The following is a 10,355-nucleotide window of genomic DNA, read 5'->3' as shown; positions in this document are numbered from 1 at the left end:
ATTTCTTGCGGTTGCAGGGGAAGGTGCCGGGAGTGGAGGTTGGGTTGGTGGGGGGGTGTAGACCTGACGAGGGAGTCACGGAGAGAGTGGTCTTTTCGGAACGCTGATAGGGGAGGGGAGGGAAATATATCCTTGGTGGTGGGGTCCGTTTGGAGGTGGCGGAAATCATCCTTAACCTTCTTCCGCCTATCGCATTTCCAATGCCCCTCCCCCAAGTCCCTCCCCTCTACCTTTTATCTTAGACTGCTGGGCACACTTTCCTCATTCCTGAAGAAGGGCTCATGCCCGAAACGTCGATGCCCCTGCTCCTTGGATGCTGCCTGACCAGCTGCGCTTTTCCAGCAACACATTTTCAACTACTCAGCTCTACCTGATCTCTTGTAGCTACCGTGTTGGTATGGAACTCAAGTTTACCTTCTTGTGATCTCAGTCAACAGGGGAATTGATGATGGTGGTGTCTTAGGAGATCATTGGAAGAGTTTTCCCTTGTTCAATATAGTCATTAACTTGCATTTGTTATGAATGAATATTATGTATCAGCCCAAAACAGGTTGTCACTCAGGTTCTGCTGTAGTTTGGGATGGGTTGTGTCACTATCAGGTAGTTGTGAATAGTCTGAATATTCTGTATTTGTCAGCGTACGGTACCAGTCCTGATTATGATAAGCGTTTAGATTAGCACAGCAGGTCAGGCAGCATCCAAGGAGCAGGAAAATCGACGTTTCGGGCAAAAGCCCTTCATCAGGAATGATAAGGCAAAGAGCATTAAAGGAGCACCTGAAGATGGGGTGGGTCAAAATGCTTTCTTTGGGACCCTTAAAATGATGTGGTGATAGCTAACCATCAAAAACAAATCACAGCCACCTTCCTTCACGTCATGGACGTAAAAACAGATACATGACTGCTCTCACCAGTCCAGCACCCAGTCTATATCTAGATAAAAGCTATGAGGAGGTCTGGAATCAAACAGGTCTAGCACAATGGAATCTGGTCATTGGCAAATAGGGTACTGATGAGTAGGTGTTGTTTGAATATGTCCTGGTATCCTATTCCATTGGTTTATTGATTGTTTTTATCTCTGACATTGAAGGTAGATGGAGGCTATGTTTTCATGTTAGTCTGTTTGGCTGTAAACAACATGTTGCAAAAATAGATGGTTGGCTCTCAATAAAGCTTTGTACACAGGACACAGCGCAAAGAAGCTATGGATCCAATTCTTGGATTATGTCTATGGGACCTGTCAACATTGGGAGATAGTGTGCATTGTTATTTTTAAAAAGAATATTATAATTGATTGGTTTAGAATGTCTGGTTTGCCTCAGCTGCCAGAGTGGAATTTGTGAAATTATGAGCAGAGTATTCTGAGCAGATTGTTCAATACGGATTGGTCTAATTCTGGGGAACAAAGCCGTAGAGCCATCAGAGGTGACAGTGAGGGAGTATTTTAATAGTAGCAACCACAACACATCATGAGTTAAGTTTGTTCTGGAAAAGGAAAAAGATGATCTGCAAAAAGTGGTTATGGATTAAGGAAAGGTAGATTTTATTAAAGTAAGGCAAGATCTGGCTAAAGTAGCAGTTACTTCCAGATTATCCACAAGTCTCCACACGTATCTTACATGGCAAGGCTAAAAAGGCATTCTTTTTTTCCAGCAAGAACAATTGAACGTCTACAGCTAACAGGTGCAGAATCCCCTCAGGTCAAGAGCAAATTAGGGATGGACAATAAATGTTGGTTTTATCAGCAATACTCACATCCCACAAAAAGAATTTTATAAATCTTACCCTTCCATATCTATTTGCATAGGACCCCGTTAGCAAGGAGTGAAAAACAATTATTGTTTCATCCAAGTCCCATATGAACACTCGCTGCGAAGAGAGAGAGAAAAAAAAAATCAATGCTGTCCTCTGTACACTGAAAAATGATAACTCAATCAATAATTGTGAAACGAGAGGGAATTGTAGTTAAGTGCTACTGTGTCATGACCCAGCATTCTACATTACATACTAAAGGACTTTAGGCTGTACACCAAGGCCAGCAAAATCTATTGCTAAGTCACTCAACAAATGAAGTAATAGTTATAGGTGACAGTATATTAATGCTTGATGGTTACTAGATCAGACTGTATTAACTAATTCATACATTTAACAGATCATCTATCAAGAGAATTAACATTAAAAAAATCAATACTCGATTAACTGTTACCGAAAAAGAAAATCACAGAAAGATTTTAAGCTATTCAACGCATTCATTTTTCATGCATGTAAATTTCATTATTCTATTAGCAAATGCAGCCTTTATTGCTGCTCATGCATCATCTTTTGTGTGGCTTAGTTTTAATGGAATCAATATGTTAGCCTTACCTCAAGGTCAGTGTCTGGGGGAGGTGAAGGGTTATTATTTCTTCTGCCTCTGCCACGTGACTTTCCATCTGAAACTCGACGCAATCGATCCAATTCTGAATCTTTAGTGGATGTTGACGAACTGTGAATTGTACCAAACTCTCCTGAAAGACAGAATCATTATAAACTTTTAACAAAAATAGGTGAAGAAGTTTGGAAATCACTGTGTATGCTGTCAACTTGCAACCTTAGGGAACCTAAAATTTCAAGAGGAAATTTTGTGGATCAGTATATCTTTACAACAAGATGGTTGGAATAACATTGCAGGTTCATATTACATATAACTGGTTGGGAAGGACAAAATTAACATTTGTAAGGTTAGCAAGTGAATGCTAAATACATTTCCATGATATTCCACTTTCGACCACTTCAGTGGAGGAGTTAACCAGTTTAAAATGTACACAGCAAGGCCTCTTTGAAAAAGCAGTATATTTACATCCAAAATGCTTAAGTATCGGCTTTGAGCATAATTTTTCATACTGTCAACAATAATTTCAAGTCTATGCTTTGTTTCGATTAGCTTGTAATTTTACAAGTATTTACCAATGAAAGCTATATTAGATTCAAGAAAGTTCCATGCACATTCAAAAAGATTTCATTTGCTGTTGATAATTACACCTCTTGTCTCACATTCCTCTATCTGAATATCATAACCTAAAGGCAAACGTTCCATGCCTTCTTAATAGCAGGCTGCATCCTCGCACTAATATCTCCTGATATGTCTACCAGAACACCGAGAAATGCCTGTCCACCAGCTTCTTTACCTCTCTCCACTTAAGTAACATATTGCTTTTCTATTCTTCCTGTCAAACTTACACTTTCTTCCTTTTACTCCATCTGCCAAATTTTGCCAACTCACTTAACTTGCCTATATTCCTTTTGCAAACTTTCTACCTCCATTGTTAACTTAATTTCCTTCCTATCTTGGTGTCACCAGCAAAGTTAGTTTGTGTAGGTCTAACCACATCATCCGAATTATTGATATAGCTTGTAAATAATTGATGCCCAGCACAAATCCTGCGGCACTTCATAGTTACAGCTTGCCAATGTGAAACAGACCAATTTATCTCTTATGACTTCTGAGGAAGGGTCACTTGACCTGAAATGTTAGCCCTGATTTCTCTCCACAGATGCTGTCAGACCTGCTGAGCTTTTTTAGCAATTTCTATTTTTATCTCTTCTCTGCTTTTGGTTTTCATGACAATCAACAATGGTTTCATGGTCATCATTAGACCCTTAATTCCACATTCTTTACTAGATTCAAATTCCATATCTACCATGGGGGATTTGAAACTTAGTGAACCAATCCTTTATCCATGTTGTTGCTATTCTCTGTACTGTGCCAAAATCCAGATTGTACCACATCTATAAGTTCCCCTTTATCCACTTATCCTGTTGAGTCTTTTGAAAAAAAAACTAATGAACCAACCTTACATGCTTTCTCTTTCACAAAGCCACGTTGACCACATTATCATTTTCTAAACATCCTTCTTTAACCTCCTTAATAATGTTTTTTTTAGCAATTTCTCTCTAACAGGTGTTAATCGCCTATCATGTTCTGCTCTCTGTCTCACTCTACTCTTGAACAGAACTGTTGCATTAGTTATTTTTCACTGGGACCCTTCCAGGATCAAGTTATTTTTCTGACAATTATAAACAATGCAGTTACTATTCCTCTAACTACTTTTGAATCATGCCTGAAACTAAAGAAACTTGTGAGGACGGCAAGTAAAGAGTTAAATAACCATGGTGAAAAGTTAATGATTAAATAGATACAACAAAAGGACTTGAGGTAGATGTGGAGTTAAGGGTTAATTATACTCTATACCTATACTCGAGAAATTGCTACTGAGTATATGCAAAAGAAGTGTCAGATCACATGGAACTCAAGTCTGAAAAGTTCCAGTTGCATATCCTCCTTTATTAAGAATTGTCAACAGCTACATTTAGTAAAGCGTGAGATTGTACACTTATAAGATTCTGGATTGTACCTCATGACACTTCCCTCTGTCTGTTGGCACTTTGATAACTGGCAGGCTTTTAACCTGGGCCCAACCCATGTACTATTTGTACCTCTTTCTGGATCAGTGGTGCTGGAAGAGCACATGCTGCCTGAATTGCTGTGCTCTTCCAGCACCACTGATCCAGAATCTGGTTTCTAGCATCTGTAGTCATTGTTTTTACCTATTTGTACCTCTTGTCGATTCTTCATGAGAGTAGGTATTGTGACTGTCTTCAAAAAGTATTGACATTCAGTACCACTGAAGTCCAATGCAGTTTGAATCTAGCAATGATCCTAATGTTGGCATGTCACTGAGATGAGGAAAATCTAGTCCATTCAGATCTCCAAGCTATTCTAACAGTAGGTTTTTAAGTAAGGTCTTGGGCAAAGTCCTTTGACGCCTGTCACAGCTCACTGCAGTAGTGAGCTGCTAAGCGAGCCCTGCTATTCCCAAAGTTGTCACAGAGTTAAAAATACAAATTTCCCCAATATTGCTGATTTTCAGACAGAGATGGATAGAAGGCATCAGCTGGGCTTCAGTACTGAACAAGACTTACTATTTATTGCAAGTAATTAGACATGAGATATAGACACTAATTAACTCTAATCCCCCTTATAAACTCCCCCTTACACAGCTAAAGATGGACCGACAAATAGACAGGGTAAAATAGATCATGAACAAAGGGGAAAACTGGGAAGATAGTTTTAGTTCCCAGGTTCTGTTGTTTGAGGTAATCTTTATGACTCTTCTGCTGGCCTGCACATTACTTTGGCCATCCTACTCTGGATGCTTCTAGTGTTTGGTAAGACAGATAAGGTGGACAGTTCCTTTATAAAAAGTCTCTGCCTCATCAGTTAAAAGTCACAACTGTTGTAGGAAAGATATGCTGGTTATCTTCAGATTTAGTGATTTTTAACTGCAGAGAGGGACCACTCTTGAGCTGAATACACACATTCTCTCTATCTTGTTCTCAGCTCCAAGCTGATCAGTTCCTGAGAACAAGTCACACAGTTGTTGGCAGACAAAAAGACCTCCATTATTGATAACTGATCACTGTCCACAGACCTAACACCTTCCTGTTGCCAACAAAAAACTGCAGATGTACACACCCACAACTCCGAATCATCAAACTTCAATGACTGCTTGTACAAATCACTGTCCACATGATATTGGCATGGGTGCCAGGTTACCTGCTTTTCAATCTGTAACCACCATTTCAAACAGCTGTCTCTCATTTCAGTCCCAGTTTTTAAAAAGATGAAATAAATCGACATGGACTTAATATCCTGAAGCTACAACTCGATGGCTACACCACTGGATAAAGATGTTGCCAGTGTGCCCTTAACTTCAAAAGCTGTAGCTCCCTTTTCAGTGAGTAGGCAACCAGTAAAAGGCTCAATCCACAATCCCGGCTGTGCAGCTTGAATGGAGCATATGCCCCAAGAAATATCTGAACATACAAACGGAAGTATGAGTTTTGAGTAGGATTAGGCTATTTACATCCTCAAGCTTACTCTGCCATTCAATAACAGCATACTTGATATGATTGTGGTCTCAATCCCACTTTCAGTCCTACCCAGGATAACTTTTGACTCCATTGCTGGTCAGGAATCTATCTGCTTCTGCCTTAAAGAATCCAGAGTTCTTAAGAATTATATCAAACTCTTGGCTCTATTTTTCTCCACACAAATGCTGAGATCTACAGAGTTTCTCCAGCATTTTCTGTTTCTAGTTCCTCAACAAATACTCCTAAAAGGTAGATCCTCTTCCATAGTACCTCATTGGTTGGAATGAACTTTTCTGCACAGATTCGGAATCATAGCTTCATAGTTTATATCAATGTAACCAATGAGGACTTGGCTTATGTACTTATTGTAGATAGTAATGGTTTTATTTTCCTGATTTTAATATTATCAGGCCACCAATCTGATGACATGCAGAACTCTATAAGATTCATTTATTCCCATTAAAAGCTTTTCTGCATTAAGCCAATGTACACAATCCTTACCTTCTCACCATACCGGTGTAAAATGACCTCCTTCATGTGCATTTTCAAACCTCCTAAGTTTACTCCTTTTAGTTTTTCTTTTGCATAATCTCCAACAAGAGAGCATCTAATCATTTCCAATCTGACATTACCATCACTGAATCTCCTGTAATCAACATCCTGGGTTCCAACTGACCAGGAACTGAAACGGACCACCCGTGTAAATACGGTAATCGCAACAGCAGCTCAAAAGCTGGAAATTCTGAAGTAGTTAATGCAGCTCCCTCAAAGAACCTCTACCTTCAAAGACTGCGTACCATCCACAAGAAACTAGTAAGACACGTGATGGCATATTCTCTACTTGTCTGGATAAATACAGCGAAAACACTCAAGACGTTTGACACCATCCAGGACAAAGCAGCTCCCTGGATAAGAACACATTCACTGCTTTAAACTTTCGCACTGTCTACCACAGTGCACACAGGCAGCAATGTGTAGTATATACCAGGTGCAATGCAGCAACTTGTCAAGCTCCTTTAATGGCACCTTCCAAAGCAGTGACCTCTACCACCTGGGAAAAACAAGGTCAGAAGCAGCATGGCAACATCATGACCAGTAGGTTCCTTGCCAGACCACACACCATCCTGACTTGGAACCATATTGCTTCACTGTCACTGGGTCAACACCCTGGAACACTCCTTCTACACCAAGTGGACTGCGACCATTCAAGAAAGCAATTCACTCCCACCTTCTCCTAGGCAATTAGGATTGGCAATAAATGCTGCCCTGAACAGCGATCCACATACCCACCCCATGAATGAATTTTTAAAACCCAGTATTTGCTGAAGGGATGTGTGCATATTAATCACACATTTACACCTAATTTATCAAGGCATAATAATATAATTTGACAGGGGGGTCTTGATTTATGAACACTTGTATTTACAAATGAAATCTCATACAGGGTTGTAATTCTCAATCTGGCCAGCTCCTTGATATTGTCCACTGTTCGATTTGTTTATAAATCAACTTGGTATACAAACTCTACAGCTGAACTGGTTCACAATTGAGGACTACCTGTACAAATAAATATATGAGGGCTTTTGTGGCACAGTGGTAGTGTCCCTATCTCTGAGCCACAAGGCCCTAGTTCAATTCTCACCTGCTCTAGATGTGCAGGTTGATCAGAGAATACCTACAAACAAAATATGATTCAGAAAAATTGCTGGAGAAACTCAGCAGGTCTGGCAGCAGCTATGGGGAGTAAGCAAAATTGAGGTTTCAAGTCCCTTCTTCAGACCGAAGAACTTCCAAACTAAAGGGTCACTCGACTGGAAACATTAATGCCGTCTTCTCTCTAGAGACGCGGCCAGACCTGTTGAGTTTCTCCAGCAATTTCTGCTATCGTTTTGGATTTCCAGTATCCACAGTTCTTCGTTTCATTTTAAAACATGAGACAACTTGATTACTTACAGAGGAACCAAGACGCAACTCTTTGTTCTCCAAATCACCTGATGGCTATTGCTCCAAAACATTTATGGCCAACTTCTGACAGTTAAAACTTTCCAGGCCTATTAGTTTTAACTGATTATAAAGTTGGTACATTTTGCAAGTTTTTTTTCCTTCCAAAGTTTAATGGTCCTAAGAAACCATACATGTATGATTTTGTGCCACATTTCCACACAATAGTTGGTTTTCTCTTGCAAGTTTTTGCAAGTTTAATAACACCAAGTTGTTGGATGCAATTTGTTTGACTCAAATTAAGCATGTCTCAATAAATTCCAATCTCTAGCATGAGTTAAGCCTATGTTGATAACTCTCACAGCTGGAGGAGATGGGGGTGGGGGTGGGGTTTGCAGTTTCTTGCCTATGTAAAACCTTTTAAAGAACATAATTACAAATTCCTTTGGTCCATACTGAAATGGCAATACATAAGCTATGAGGAGGATGCAAAGAGGCTGCAGAGAGATATGGACCATTAAGCAAGTGGGCAAGGACAGGGGTTTGCAATATAATGAAGGTACATTTGAAGTTATCAACTTCAGTAGGAGAAATAGATAAGTAGAATGTTTTTAAATGGCAAAGGGACCTGTCAGCAATCAAAGGGTGTTCTTGTACAGTAATTACAGGCAGTTAATGCAGAGGTACAACAAACAACTACAAAAATAAAGGATATCCGAGCCAATATTACAAAAGGGTTGGAGCACAAGAGTAATCTCAGTGCAATTATAGAGGGTTTTTGAGGGACCACACCTGGTGTATTGTGTACAGTTTTGTTCTTCTTACATAAAGGAGTATATATTTGCCTGAGAGGGCGTGTAATGCAGTTACACTTAACTGATTCCTGGGATAAAGGGGTTGGCCAAGAGGGAGTGATTGCGTACACTACACCGATTTGCCCTGGAATTTAGAAGGTGCATGTTCCCATTCAAACATGTAAGATCCTTAAAAGCCTTGACAGGGGATAGATGATGATTTGCTCTGACTGTGCAATCTAGAACTGGGAATTGCATCTCAAAATAAGGGTGTTGACCATCTTAGACTGGTTAGTGGAGACATTTCTTCACTCAAAAACTTGCATAGCTTTAGAATTCTCTAATCCAGAGATAACCACCTGATGAAGGAGCAGCGCTCCGAAAGCTAGTGCTTCCAAATAAACCTGTTGTACTATAACCTGATGTGTGATTTTTAACTTTGTACACCCCAGTCCAACACCGGCATCTCCAAATCATGACTAAGCCAGAGAGACTTGGATGTTCAACCACTGACAATAGTTCAAGACAGAGATTGCTCAATTTGAGGATACAAAGGGAATTAAGCAGTTGGGAATAGTGCGGGAAGGCGGAGAAGATATAGCAACTCAGCTGTAATCTTCCTGAACGATACAATCTTCAGCAAAGTGAGGATCTATTAGCTTCCTTCCGCTCCTGTTTCTTCTGCTTTTCACAGAAACCATGATGGAAGTGTCCGAAGGAAAACAAGGACTGGACAATTACCAGATTCTAGCGACAGCAGAAGGATGCACCACCGTTTTATTCATTTGACTCATTCCTGGGATGAAGCACTTGAAGAAAAGTTGAACAGGTCAGGTTTTTTTCACTGGACTTCAGAAGAATGAAAGGTTTTTTTAAAAATTCATTCACAGTAGAAGGGCGTCTTCGGCTAGGCATGTACTGCCCATCCCTAGTTGCCCAGAGGGCAGGTGAAAGTCTACCACATTGCTGTGGGTCTGGAGTCACAGGTAGCCAGACCAGGTGAGGATGGGCAGGTTCCTCTCCTAAAAGGTAATCTTAATGAATCCTGCAGGATCCTGAGCGGCTTGATGCAGTGGATTCTGAGAGTATGCAGGCTGACTTTTAAAGTGGAGATGAGGAAAGTTCAATTAAATGGTCACTGTGCTGTGTTCTCCAGAAAATAGTGCAGGCTGGGTCATCAATTTCATTTAAGGCCAAGTTGGATAGATTTTTGATAGAGAAAAGAGATAAGCATTATGGGAAAGAAGACAAGAAAGTGGAGTTGACATGACAATCTATGTTGACAACATGATTCACAATTTTACTGAGGGCTCAATGGCCCACACTTACACCTAACTACAACATTCCTATGACACAATAAGGCATCCAGTCCACAGAGGCACACAGTGACAGCAATGAATGACAACAGAGCTGTAAGTGTGCTTTGAGTATTCAGATTATGAGCATTTAATTGTATTTTTTAATTGCTGTTTGCATGAACTGATTCACAGATGTAGTATTGCCATTAAACTCTCAGTCCCTGCCTCATCTATTCTGTTAGTTGTTTCCCAAAGCACATTGTTCTCTTGTCTCAACTTTTCTCTTTGGATTTCTCTGCCCAGTGCCTTTTAGTTCAAAGGCCTAGCCACAGTCAGAGTTACGTAATTCAACAAAACATAGATTACAGGCCACTTTAACTGGTTCCTACCTCAATCAAACAATTCGCTCT

General features: G+C 40.1%; 1 protein-coding gene across 17 annotated transcripts in view; it reads right to left on the bottom strand.

The window, feature by feature from the left end:
* eya1 (EYA transcriptional coactivator and phosphatase 1) overlaps positions 1-10,355 on the bottom strand; it is a 223,187-nt gene that overhangs the window by 117,507 nt on the left and 95,325 nt on the right. For all 17 annotated transcript variants that reach the window (XR_006311525.1, XM_043689216.1, XM_043689209.1 and 14 more), the window contains 2 exons: positions 2,364-2,506; positions 1,785-1,868 (listed from right to left, as the gene is read on the bottom strand). Coding sequence is in view for 16 of the 17 variants with exons in the window: in XM_043689216.1 (XP_043545151.1) it covers positions 1,785-1,868; positions 2,364-2,506 (227 nt within the window). In the remaining variant the exon portion in view is untranslated. The remainder of the gene's footprint in view (positions 1-1,784; positions 1,869-2,363; positions 2,507-10,355) is intronic.

This window comes from Chiloscyllium plagiosum, chromosome 4 (assembly GCF_004010195.1).
Source record: "Chiloscyllium plagiosum isolate BGI_BamShark_2017 chromosome 4, ASM401019v2, whole genome shotgun sequence".
Classification (NCBI taxonomy): domain Eukaryota; kingdom Metazoa; phylum Chordata; class Chondrichthyes; order Orectolobiformes; family Hemiscylliidae; genus Chiloscyllium; species Chiloscyllium plagiosum.
Note: the sequence above shows the minus strand (reverse complement) of the source record. Positions and strands in the feature narration are given on the sequence as shown.